The 13,985-nt window shown below is 41.7% G+C and overlaps 1 protein-coding gene across 1 annotated transcript in view; it reads right to left on the bottom strand.

Moving 5' to 3' along the window:
* Positions 1 to 3,673, bottom strand: part of TGFBR1 (transforming growth factor beta receptor 1) — a 40,751-nt gene extending 37,078 nt beyond the window's left edge. Inside the window, exon 1 of the mRNA XM_007950333.1 lies at positions 3,421 to 3,673. Within this exon, the coding sequence (XP_007948524.1) occupies positions 3,421 to 3,556 (136 nt within the window). The 5' untranslated portion in view covers positions 3,557 to 3,673. The remainder of the gene's footprint in view (positions 1 to 3,420) is intronic.
* Between the last annotated feature and the right edge of the window lie 10,312 nt (positions 3,674 to 13,985).

A 13,985-nucleotide genomic window follows, 5' to 3' on the forward strand; every position in this document is an offset into this window, starting at 1 on the left:
ACACACACACACACACAAATAAGCAAAAAGTAAAAAGAAAAACTACCTACGGTCTGACTATCCCAAAACAATTCAGTTTAGTATATATTTACCCTTTTACTTGGTATAACCTTTACATACCCCCACTTTTTTTTTTGTTAGCATGTATATATTTTCTAGTCTATTTAGCTACTTGGACTTTTACTTCTAAGTAATTTTCTTATCAATAATCTCTTAATAATTAATACTTGCCTTATTTCCAAAACACATGCATTCCACTTATTCTGGCACCATCCTGAGCCCTGCTAGTTCACTGCCTGCCACCACTGCTTTCATATCTCATCTTTCTCACTCCTAAGCTCTTTATCTGCTCTGATTTCTTATTATATAAAATCCTATTTGTAGTGCTTTCTCGCAGGAAGAGTACACAGGTCCTTCCATACTGAATGGTTAACATCTAAATATGTCCACTGCCTTTGTATATGAAAATAAGTTTGGCTTATTCAAAGAATTCTGGGTGGCAATTCATTGTCTCCTGGCATTAAACAAAGCAGAAAATCTCAACTTCTTTTTACCTTTTATAGGTAACCACTATTTTCTTGGGCTTTTTTCCTTCATTCTTAAAATTGATACATTTCTTTAGCATATATATATTGGTAAGTCTTTTTTGTTAATTTTGCCTGGTACTCTTCTCCCTCCTGACAGCTCATGTGTTTCTCTGGACTTCTTACAATAAATCACCAAGCTCTGTCCTTTCTCTCTCTCTGCTCACTGACCATCTTTTTCTCTGAATTGTAACCCAACTGTCTGTAAAATTACTGTGTCCAGTGTGCTGTTCACTATCAATATAGCATTTAAAATATATCCATCAGTGGCATTTTTCATCTGGGTGAATTTAACAACAGTGGAATTTCTCACTTCACAGGGAACAACTGAAAACAGGCCTTGCATTGTCTGAAAGTTCTTCCCTGTCATAGGGAACAAACAGCCAGTTGCATGAGATGGCATCTACTCTGATTTATCCAGTTCAGCCAGTGCATCTTTTCATTTGGTTATTTTTTGCCCTTTGCTTATCTTGGAGCTGAGAATGAGGTGTTTGTTTGTTTTTTTAGCATTAGAAATGAGGGGAGTTCTTCACAAGCTTTGTGAGTTTCCGTTCAGATCTTTCAAACCCAAAGGACAGAAATAGGAAGTTCTAGCTCTGGTGGCGCAGTGCCTAAGGCATTTGACTGGTAACCAGAAGGCTGGTGGTTCAAACCCACCAGCCACTCCTCAGAAGGAAGGTTGGGCAATCTACGTCCGCAGTGATACTGCCTCGGAAACCCAAGGAGGGGTCACTATGAGTTGGGTCTGACTTGATGGCAGTGAGGTTTTTTTTTTAGAATTAGTATTTTCTTTGCCATATTAGAGCTGCAGATGCCTACATAAAGGAAGCAATTACAGTATGGCAGGGACTGGCCGTAGGAACCCTCTCCTCATCCTGCTGAAGATGTAGTCTTACTGGACTATGACCACTGAACTGGGCCAAGGATGCCTCCCTCTGTAAGTGGCAGGACTGGCTGGTTCCCTCAGAGCTACAGTAGTGTCTAATCCCCTACTTAGCATGATGCCTGGTCCACCTCTGAGTAGAAAGTAAACACATGATCTGCCCCTCTGGGCAGTGAAACCAGGTGCTTTTCAAAGAAGACTCGCACTCACTCCTATGGCCTAACCTTAGCCCCTCAGCTTAAGATACTGGTGAGATTTTGTGAGGTTTTTTCACTTCTTCTCATATGGTGTCACCTGTACTATAAACTACAGAAGTTCCTCAAAAGTATCAGCATGTGAGTAGCATTCATCCATTCTCCTAGAATTCATGAGTATTCCCCATTTTGGTACTGCTCTGGTTATTACAGTAAGAACTGGAGACTTCAGGGAAATAGAAGAGTTCAACACATGGGCTCAGAATGACATCTTAAAACTTAAATTAATCCAATCCTGACTTTATGAAGCTTTCAAATTCTTATGGGTACTTTGTTAAAACCCACTGCCGTAGAGTTAATTACAGCAACCCTATAGGGCAGGGTAAATCTGCCCCATGGGGTGTCTGAAGCAGGTTGGGCAATCTACTTCCCTAGTGATACTGCCTCAGAAACCCAAGGACGGGTTGCTATAAGTTGGGTCCAACTCAACAGCACATAACAACAACCACAACAATCTTCATGGAAGCAGACTACCACGTCCTTCTCCCGCAAAGCACTTGGTGGGTTTGAACTGCCGACTATTTGGTTAATAGCTGTTTTGGGGCCCAGTGCTGCTATAACAGAAACACCACATGCAGATGGCTTTAACAAAATTTCTTCTCTTACAGTTTGAAAAAAACCAAACCAAACCTAATCTTAATGGAAGTGGATTACCCCATCTTCCTTCCACAGAGTGACCGGTGGGCTAGGCACTGTGCCACCAGCACTCCTCTTACAGTTTAGAAGTCTGAGTTCAAAGTGCCAGCTCTAGGCGCTTTAGCGCTGCCTCTTATTCCAGGCCCACTAAGGCTGGAGGCTTTTTCTGACTCATGCAACTGCTGGCTGCTAAGGCCAATAAAACCACACCAACAAGTATAAAATGACACAATCTTAAAATCAGCAGGCAACACGGCAGGCCCCTGGGTCAAGACCAGGAACTCGAGACGAAGACTCAGCCAAATGCAGGATCCAAAATATGGCAAGGAGCTGGAGACCTTTCTCAAAACTTTACTGGAAGCAGCCCACACCCCAAAGGCAGCTACCTCAGCTACTCACAGCGGATTCCATGGGAGTGATTACAATCTCACCAAGGGGAACAACTACATCCAGCTTCCCAGCCACTCAAAACCATGGCCCAGCCAAGTTGACCCACAACCTTAACTACCACAGCAGTCAAGCATTTAACCCCTGCACCACCAGAGTTCCTAAACTATGAGTAAAAGACCAAAAATCTAAAAATCTTACATAATAATTTGCACCTATGAATAATAAAGCAAGATGCATTTACAAAATGAAGTCATTTGAACCATTTAGTGCTGTTCTTAATCTTCACCCATTAAAAAATTGTAGACGGCTTTAGAAGGCAGGAGAGCACTATACAAGGAAGAAGAAACTCACTCTGAGGAAAAGTGAGGACATTCTGAGGACATAATTCTGCTGTGGGCTTTGTCATGATCCTCTTTTGAGAGACTGACTTTTCAGGTAAAGCAGACCTCAGAGAAAGTCTACCCTGGAACCATCCTTCTCAAACAATATATGCCGCGGAGTCAGGATCTTGGCCACTGTCGTAACTCTCAAACACGAGCAAGCCACTTCTTGTCTCTAAACTCAACACACTGGGCTAGATGATTTCTAAGATCCCTTCTAGCCCTAAAATTATAGTCAGAGTCTCAGAGCTGTTCTAAAGGATCAGGGGAAAATGTCTTACACAACCACTTACCAGTAGTTGGGAGTTCTATTTTATTGCAGTGGTCCTGCTTGCAACAATACGTTGTAGTAGGAGACCCAGTTTTTGAAGAGGGTGCGCATACAAACGGTCTGTCTCGAGGAATTAGGTCGATTTCTGCTATACACATGCTATTGTGTATAACCTTGTCTGTGGTCTCTGTGACAGAGACAAAGCACAGCCCATCTGTCACACACGTGAAATTGTCTTTTGTACAGAGGTGGCAGAAACACTGTAAAGCTGGAAGAAGAGAACAAGCTCTGTTAGAAAAAAGATTTCAAGGTTAAAAGTTTGAAATTATCCAGTATCCAGTGCAATAAGGCATTCCAGACCCTATTATAATCACCATGTCTGTGCCCTACTCCAAACACAAAACTCCTCACACCTCTCAGAAACTCTGACTTCTGCTGGGAACCACAAGCAGAAGCCTAAAGAAATATGACCAAATTTGGACCCACATTTTTTTCTGTACAAATGTTTTTGCTTCCAAGTATAGAAAACTTTGTGTCCGTTACAAGTGTATTCAGCAAGGCAAGGCAAGCATTTGCCCTCCCATTTGAAACAAAGTACATTTTTAATGGTTATACTTGTTCTTATCAGCCCCAAACTATGCACTAATGTACTCCCCATGAAGGAAGAATGTGTGACACCACCACTATGAACCAACGGTCCTTAGGTAATGTCACTTGGATGGCTTCACGGTGATGGAGTAATGGGAGAGCCACTTCCCCTGTGGACACCCTGACAAAGATGCGTACCTTCTAGCTGAGATCAGGCTCTTCTCACAGTGCAGGTAGGGGGACCTCCATATTATAGGCAGACCTCCATATTCCAATAATCAGACGCATATATTCCAACCACATACACAATCGGGCTAGAGATGACTGGGTGAACATCAGCTCCCTGTCCCTTCTATCTACTCAATCTTTATGGCTCAGCTCTAAGAGTGAGCACTTAGGTAAGTCATGCCAATTACCACCACCACCTTCTCCTACAAAAAACCCCAACAAGCCCCCCAAAAAAAAAAAAGGGGCCCAACGAAGGCCGGGGAAGAAAATAAGGGTAAAAAAAAACAACTAACAGCTTCTAGTAGCACAGAAACAGATTTAACATGCATCAGTCCTAAGACTATTTTTTTCCTATATGAAACTGAACCTCCAACTTTTCAGTTAGCAGCCAAGTCCATTATCCATTTGCAAGCACACACTGTTTAATCAATAGCACAAGCATTGTGATTTTTGTTTTTCTCTCTCCTGTGACATTTAAGGCAAGAGACTCATGCTAATCATCTATGTAAATCCACCACCATCTAGCACTGTATCTGGTATAGAGAAGCATTCAAAGAAGTCGATGGTTAAGACCAGGAAGGTCCACTGGACCTAGAAAAGCAGCCGCCAGGCAGACAGGCCAAAAGAAAGTCAACTCCCTGAGCAGCTGCTTGCGCAAGAAAGGGTGAACTCAGCAGCTCAAACCCAGCTCAACTTCAAGACATCCTTGAACCCTTTAAGTATTCTGCCTGATAGGAGTGCTTTGTGCAACTGAAGCCTTGGGTCACTCAGTACCAGTCTGTTCAGACAGCTTATGCTTACAACGTGATGGTGATCGCCTGTTTTTGCTCTTGCGGGCACTGGAGTCTAAGCAGCTGAGGTCAGTTATACAGGCACTACGTGCCTAAGGGACGGACACCCAATAAAAACCCTGGACATCATGGCTCGGGTGGGCTTCCCTGGTTGGTAACATGGAGAGAGCTGAGTACACCCACGCCCCTTCACTGGTAGGGTACCTGGAAGCTGTGTCTGGTACCTCGTGGACTTCACCTCATGCACCTCTTCCCATTGATTTTAAATCTGTATCCTTCACTGTATTTAACCATAAACTATGAATATAACAGCTTTTCTGAGTTCTGTGAATCCTTCTTGCAAATCATCAAGTCGGAGTGTGGTCCCTGACTCGCTAAACCCAAACTCAGAAATGCCAGGTTCTTCTATAGTAGCTGTTTCTTGCTTGGTTTCATTAACAAACTTATCTATTATCTTTACAGACCAGCAAAGTTTTACCTTAATCATTATCATTTTTCTTTCTCTTTCTTCAGAGATAGTTCAGATACCTGACTTGATCCTTCCTGAGCACAAAGAAAAAGTACGAGAGAGAGACCCAATCATAACCTAACATTTAAAGACGTAGTAACAGAGCCAGTAGTTGTCCGAGGTGAGGTCTGGTGCCAATTATGCATTCCTTAGGTATAATTTCCAAAGGAGGGATTATCAATGAGGAATTCATGGAGTGACTTCAGGAGCATGTGAATACCATGAAACTGCAGGCCAAACGTTATACATACGCACTTTCAGGGAGAAGGTCTGTAGCTCTCAACAGAACTACAACGGGGTCTATGACCACAGAAGAATAAAACCACCACCACAAGAGACTTCATCATTCTCTCAATTCTTCATTACTCCTAACTAGTCAGTCATTCAACCAATGTTTTCCAATCATTAACTCTACCAAAGCTGAGGATTCAAAGATTACCAATACATGGCTATGGCCCTTGCAGAACTCCAATGACTAGTGAAGGAGAACTTTACAGTACAATGTGGTAACTGTTACATACAATAAACATTACCATGAATACACGCTACTCCAGGGCCACATGCTTCTCACCATTCTCATAATCATGTCTGTCATATCTCTTTGTCTTTATATATACTATTCTCTCTCTGCTTGGTCTGCTTTCTTTTAAACCCACTCTCTGTTGTCTCCCTTGCATGGTTTAAGGAGACCAAATTCAAATAAGATCCTTTCCAAACTTTTCCTCTACACTAAGACAACTGGTAAGGAGCTCTGGTGGTGTAGTGTGCCTAAGGTATCTGACTGCTAACCAGAAGGCTGGTAGTTCAAACCCAACAGTCACTCTGCAGAAAGAAGACTGGGCCATCTACTTCCATAAAGATTTACCACCTCAGAAAACCAAAAGGGGTTGCTAGGAGTCAGAATGAACTCGATGGCAGTGAGTTTGGTTTTCTGGTTTGGAAGACAACTAGCAGGCCCTTTTGGTATGTGTACATAGCCCTATGACTGATAAGGCATATATCTCTGTTGTTGTGTCAAGTGCCATCAAGTCAGCTCTGACAAACAGTGACCCCCATGTACAACAGAACCAAATAAACCCTGGCTGGTCTTGTGCCATCCTCACAATCCTTGCTATGTTTGAGCTCATTATTGCAGCTACTATGTCAATCCATCGCACTGAGGGCCTTCCCCTTTTTCTCTGACTTCTACTTGACCAAACATGATGTCCTTCTTCAGAGACTGGTCCCTTCTGATAAAATGACCAAAGTACAAGAAACGAAGTTTAGCCAATCTTAATTCCAAGGAGCATTCTGGCTGCACTTCTTCCAAGACAGATCTGTTCATTCTTTTGGCAATCCATGGTATTTTCAATATTTTTTGCCAACACCATGATTCAAAGGCATCAATTCTTCTTCAGTCTTCCTTATTCATTGTCTCATTTTCACATGCATGTGAGGTAACTGAGAGTATCATGGCTTGGGTCAGACACACCCTGTGACATCTAGGCTCCATAACACTTTCAAGAGGTCTTTTGCAGCGGATTTGTCCAATGCAACACATGGTGTGGTTTCCTGACTGCTGCTTCCATGGGCACTGATTGTGCATCCAAGTGATATGAAATCCCTAACAACTTTAATCTTTCTCCATTTACCATGATGTTGCTTATTGGTCCAGTTTAAGGATTTTTGTTTTATGTTGAGGTAGAATCCATAGTGAAGGCTGTAGTCTTTGATCTTCATCAGTGAGTGCTTCAAGTTTTCTTCACTTTCAGAAAGCAAGGTTGTGTTATCTGCACATCTCAGGTTGTTGATGAGTCTCCCTCTAATCCTAGTACTGCATTCTTCTTCAGACAGTCTAGCTTCTCAGATTATTTGCTCAGCATACAGCCTGAATAAGTATGGTCAAAGCATACAGCCCTGATTGCACATCTTTCTTGATTTTAAACCATGCAGTCTCCCCTTGTTCTGTTCAAACGACTGCCTCTTGGTGTATGTAGAGGTTCCTCATGAACACAATTAAGTGTTCTGGAATTCCCATTCTTTGCAAATTATTTGTTATGATCCACACAGTAGAGAATGCCTTTGCATAAGCATACCATTGGTATACCACAAATCAGACTATTTCTAGTTTACTGTTAGAGTGTCTCTTAGGCTATGATGGCCCAGGTTTTTTATTTTGTGTTGTTCTTTCCATTTTTGAATCCTGGCCTTCTAGAAAGTGATGAGAAAAATATTTGCTAAAGCAACTGCAGTATAGTAAATTACTTACTGTGGCTTTTCTACCCATAAGTCTTTGTAAACTCCAAGGTGGGATTTGCTATGAGCAACTGAGGAGCTCCTGATTGTTAAAGTTGTCCACCTGGAGTATTTCTGTTGGGAGTGGCACAAAACAATGTTCTGGGAGGTTCCCACTCTCTCTCAGGTGCTTAGAGTTCTGATGCTATGATTGGCTAGTTTGGCCACTCTGCCAGGCTCAAAAGAAGGCCTCCTAGAGGTAGAACTCTCCCTGACTGCTGGTTGAGGAAGACGTGCTGCTGAAAGAGACACACGCTCCTGAAAGAGACACATGCTACTGGGAAAGAGACGCAAGAGACACGTATTGCTGAGTAAGACACCGAGGGATATGCACTGCTGGGGGAGAGACTGTGAGAGACTTGGCTGAGAGACGGTGGGCTGAGAGAGAGACTGAACATTTTTTCCTGAACTTGAATTGTATATAGCCTGGTGCTTCCCTAATAAACCCCATAATCTGTGAGTTGTGTGTGGCCACTGCAGTGAATTATCGAACCCAGGAGGTGGCGGGTGCTTTGGGAGGAACGGCTGGAGAAAGGGCTGGAGGGAGGCAGCATGTCTGGCCTCGCAGGAATAGACCTTGGGCTATTGATGGTGATTCTGTCTTCCTCTTGTGGGATTAGAGATGGTCAGAACATGTGGCCTCCTTGCCCTTTTTGCAGCAAACAGGAGGTAACAAATATATAGGGAGTAAAAGGGGATTTTAAGAGCTGTCTGTAAGAATTTTAAGAATATTTCATGTAGAAGATAACCTAAGAACAAAGATAAACATTCTGGATCATAAGTAACCACCATCTATGTAAACACTGTCACTTGGCTTTCACTGATGCTTCTTCAGTTTTGTTAGGATCTCATGTAAGTGAATGTACAAGCGAAGGTTTCATAGTAAGTAACTGAAAGAGTGAAAAATACATGGAATTTGCATCATCAGTTATACAGCAATATAAACCAAGAAGCCATCGCTGTTGGGTTGACTCAGATCCATGGAATCCTGCGTGTCAGAGGAGAGCTGTGTCCCACGAGGTTGTCAGTGGCTGATGTCTTTTAGGAGCAGATCGCCAGGCCTTTCTTCTGAGGTACCTGGGGGTGGACTTGACCCTCCCAAGTTCAGTGAACAGCCAAGTGTCCTAACCATTTCCCCCACCAGGGCTTCCTACAGCAGAATACCGAAACCAAGAAACACACTGCCATCAAGTTGATTCCGACTCATAGAGACCCTCGTTGGGTTTCCAAGGTGCAAAAAAGTGATGTAGAGTGTCTCATTTCCCTTCTTTAGAGAGGCTAGTGGGTTTGAACTGCCAACCTTCTGGTTAGCAAATAAATGCCTGAGGCACTGCATCACCAAAGCTCCTATGGCAATATAAGCATGGTATGTTCTAAAGTCAACAACAACCTAATAGCCACAACCACCTGTGCACTGTAAGCATTATATGGAGCCTATCTTTGTGGTACAATCTGCAAAAGTTCAGTAGCCGTAAATGTGGCTGTAAATATGTAATGACTATTCCAGTCTCATTTCCAGTGATAACTGGTTCAGAGAACCATTTAATGAAGATTTCAGTAATGTTGTTTTGTTAACCTTATCTTAGAGTGAACAGACAGCTGACATCTCATGAAATTGGTATATGAGGAATCCTTGCAGGTAAATGTTTAATTAGGTCTGATTATCTGAACTTAAAGTCATTAATACCATCTTGCACCACAGTACTGAGGAACAGAGGCACTCGCAGCTTTTCCTATCACTGAAGCTCAAGTACAGAAACAGATTTGATTATGCAATCAGACCTAAGGCTATTTTTTCCTACTGTGAAACCTAAATATCATCTGTCAAACTAAATAATTTTATTTATTTGAATTTTATTGGTTTTTGTAAGTCTCTTTGTATTTAATTGGTTTATAATTGTAGTCCATCAAAACATATGGTTTTGTATCTAGTTTCATGTCTAAATAATTTAAGTAATATTATGAAAAATACATCCTGTATGGTTTTTTTTTATTTTATTTTTACTTTCAAAGAGGTCATTTATATTATGGAAAACTTGAGACAGTCAGTGCTGCAGCACTTCTCCAAACTATTCTTTCAATGAGACGAGCAGGTCACCAGACAAACATAAATATCAGGAAACTCAAAAGCTTAACAAGGTACAGATTTCTTTCTTAATGGAATTTTTTTAATTATGTTTCGTCAGAGTCTTGACTGAATTACATGATTGCCATTTTATATATGCGATATGGTAAAATCGTTTAGGGAAAAACTGAAACAGGGATTTAAAAATTTCCATATGAAAACAAAAACAACCCAATCAACAAATGGGCAAAGGGCTTGAATACACATTTCACCAAAGATATACAAATGGTTAATAATCACATGAAAGATACTCAAGGTCATCAGTCATTAACCAAAAAACCAGCAGCCATCCAGTCAACTCCAACTCATGCTGACCCCATGCGTGTCAGAGTAGAACAGTGTGCCGCAGGCTGAGTTTTTAGAAACAGATCGCCAGGTCTTTCTTCCAAGCCTTGTCAGTTCTCTTTAACCATTTGCACCACATAGGGATGGGCAATGCAAATCGAATCCACAACGAGATACCAATTCACACCCATTAAAATAACTATCATCAGAAAAATGGAAACCGAGTGTCAAAAAGTTAAGCATAGAATTATCACATGATCCAGCAATTCTACCTCTAGGTATAAACCAAAGGACTTGAAAGCAGGGATACAAACAGATACCTGTACATCAATGTTTACTACAACACTATTCACAAGAGCAAAAGGTAGAAATGACCCAAATGTCTATCAACAGGTGAACGAATCAAGAAAATATAGTACATTATATATTTACATGTGCTGCAAATATGTCCTTGAATACAGTAGAGCATACAGGGGCAAAGTTATAAAAATCTCTCAGCTATAACCAAGCCCCTTGAGGGAGTAAGGTAGTAGGTCTGGAGCCTAAGACCATAGTTTTGGGGGAACATCAAGGTCAAATGGCGTAACAAAGCCCGCAAAGACAATGTTCTACATCCTACTTTAATGAGTAGCAACTGAGGTCTTAAAAGCTTGTGAGCAGCCATCTAAGATGCAACAAATTGGTCTCTCCCCATCTGGAACAAAGAAGAGTGAAGAAAATTCAAGACACAAGGAAACAACTGGTCCAAAGGACTACTGGGCCGTCCACGTGAACCCCACCCTCCATGACCCTGAGACCAGAAGAGCTAGATGGTGCCGGGCTGACTGCTCTGAGAGGAATCAAACTAGGAGGTCCTGGATAGGGTGGAAGAAAATGTGGAACAAAACTCAAAATCATAAAAAAGACCAGGTTACTGGTCTGATAGACATTGGTGGAACCCCTGAGACTATGGCCCCTAGACACCCTTTAGGCCTAGGACTGAACTTACCCCCGTGGCTCAACTTTCAGCCAAATGACAGGCCTGTACAGTGAACAATAAAACCAGGGAGGAAACTCACTCCTTAGAACAATCAACCACACACAATCAAAAGGGCAGCATTTGCTCAGGGAATAAAGCTCAGAAGGCAAGAAGGGATAGGACAAAAGGACAAATGCAAACAGTAAACACAGGGAGGAAGTGGGAAGAGTAGTGTTACATCATGGGGATTGTAATCAATGTCACAAAATAAAATGTATATAAATTGTTGAATAGAAAACCAAATTTACTCTCTAAACTCTCATCCAAATCACAATAAAAGGTTTTCCCCAAAAAAATTTAGTATATACATACAATGGAATATTATTCAGTCATAAAGAAGAATGAAGATTTGATACATGCTACAACATGGATGACTCTTGAAAACGCATTGAATGAAATAAGTCAAACACAAAAGGACAGATACTGTATGATTCCACTTATATAAAATACCTCAAAAATAGGCAAATGGATAGAGACCAATACTTACCATCAGTTACCAGGGGCAGCTGGAAGATGGAAAGGAGAAGTTATTGCTTAAGGGGGACTGACTTTGTGTTACAGAGGTTGAAAAAAATTGGAACAGATAACGGTGATGGTTACACAATAAGGTGAACACAATGTCAATAAATTGTATGCATACAAATGGCTGTAATGACAAATGATTATTATACTTTACTGCAGTTAAAAATGTATTCACAAAGTTTCAGTATGATTCAGCACTGAAACGAAAGCTACCCTGTGTTCACAGAAAACTGTCAGTTCCATCTCAGGAAATACAATTACTATCTGTACAAATTTCCAAAATCTTATAAATTACAGCATATTCAAAGTTGAAAGATGTTGGTGTGAAATGAAGGACTGTCAGAAACCAAAAACCAAACTCAATGCCATCAAGTCTATCCTGACTCAGAGCAACCCTTCCTGGGTTTCTGAGGCACTATCACTACAGAAGTAGATTGCCCAACCTTCCTTCTGAGGAATGGCTGGTGTGTTTGAATCTCCATCAAAGGAAGTGACAATAGCAAAAAAAAAAGACAGGAAGATCAAATGGGGCTAAGGTCAGTGCATCATTACTCATCTAATCAATTTCATTGTGTGATAGTATCAGAGTGATGAACTCCAAGTTAAGATCCTGGTTCTTGGCTACAACTGTAAAGGACGTTTTCATCACTGCCTCATAGCAGTGTGCATGTCACACATGGAATCACTTTACTACTTCTGCCTAAAGCCAGTGCTACCGAGGGTTCATTCACAAGCCTGTCTATCCAGCCAGAGAAATACAGAGGCAGACAGCCTGCAAATGATATGTAGAACGGTTCTACATTTCTATGACTCACTGAAGGCATCAAAATTAGAACCAAAAATCTTGTTTTCCCAGGCCCAGAGTTGAGTGTCTACAAAACTTAACATTTACTTCAATACTATTGCCTTTCCTTTTTTAACCCTTATTATCTGGCCTCTCTATCCTTCCATCTCCCTTCAATTTAGAATTCTACTGAAACAGCCTTGGCAATTCACTACTAGTACTGCCCTTCTGGTGGAATTCAATGTTCTTTCCTAAGTTTTTCAGGACATGAGACACATGGACATACCTACCCTAAAACTGACTGGAGGGCAACTAACACCACTTCTCTAACTTCTCAGCACTAAGCCCTTTGCTACCTCTCAGACTTCTGTCTCCAAACTAGACCTAGACAACAAAAGCTGTATTTCTAATTCCCTCCAGGCCACACTGCATAGATCTATTAGTGCAAACTCAACATACTCAAAACCAAATACAGCATTATTCTTCCAACACAGACTCCTTTCCCTGATACCTGCACTGCTCTTACTGACACCTGTGATAAAAAGGCTCCTAGAAGGACTCCTTGGTTCCTCCTTGCCGAGACAGATCAGAAGTTAAAAATGAAAAGAGGGATGCCATTTCTCACCAAAGACTGAACTCCAATCTTTTCACCACTTCTGATGTTTCTGGTGATGCCCCCCCCCCCCCCTTTTTTCCCGTTCCCTGTTTTCTACAGCACAATATAGTGCTACATAGTCAGAAGGGACCAATCCCTGGAAGGGTATCATGCTTGGTAAAGTGGAGGGTCAGCAAAGAAGGAGAAGACCCCTCAACAAGATGGCTGGCACAGTGACTGCAGTGATGGGCTCACACACAGCAGGATCCAGCAGTGCTTTGTTCTGCTGTACATAGCAGGGTCACTATTAGTGAGAGCCAACTCAGTGGTACCTAACACCACCACCACCACCACCACACAGTGAGATTATTTCCAAATACTACAAATATGCACAAGAGGACGCTAAACGACCTAGCATGCACACTGCCCTTTCTTCAGTTGCCTTGGTTACAACTACAAGCAGAAATTTACACCAATGTTGGTTGACAACGGTGAAGGCAAAATTTAGAAGTTATAATGAATCCTTTCAGGTACAAATGCCAATCTCCTGTTCCATCCAACCTATTCATCAGCTCCAGTTCCTCTGAGTAACCCACCTTCCCCTTTTGTCTCCATCCTTAATGGCATGCCCCACTGCTCTTTCACCTCTGCAGTATGAAGCATACCACACAGTTTGTTCATCTTCCTTTTCATGCTGCATATCTCTTTGCAAAAGCTGTAACCCTGCCCACTAAAACTCCCTCCAGGAAGTCTACTGCCCTGGGTTTTGTTCCCCAAAGCATTCAGTGGTTTTTCTCAAGTCAACCCCCTCAAGGTTACTCTGTAGCTATAAATATAAGCTTGTCAAAATACGAGTACCATATAATGTA

Source organism: Orycteropus afer, unplaced genomic scaffold (assembly GCF_000298275.1).
Source record: "Orycteropus afer afer isolate SDZICR_OR568_19922 unplaced genomic scaffold, OryAfe1.0 scaffold00267, whole genome shotgun sequence".
Lineage (NCBI taxonomy): Eukaryota > Metazoa > Chordata > Mammalia > Tubulidentata > Orycteropodidae > Orycteropus > Orycteropus afer.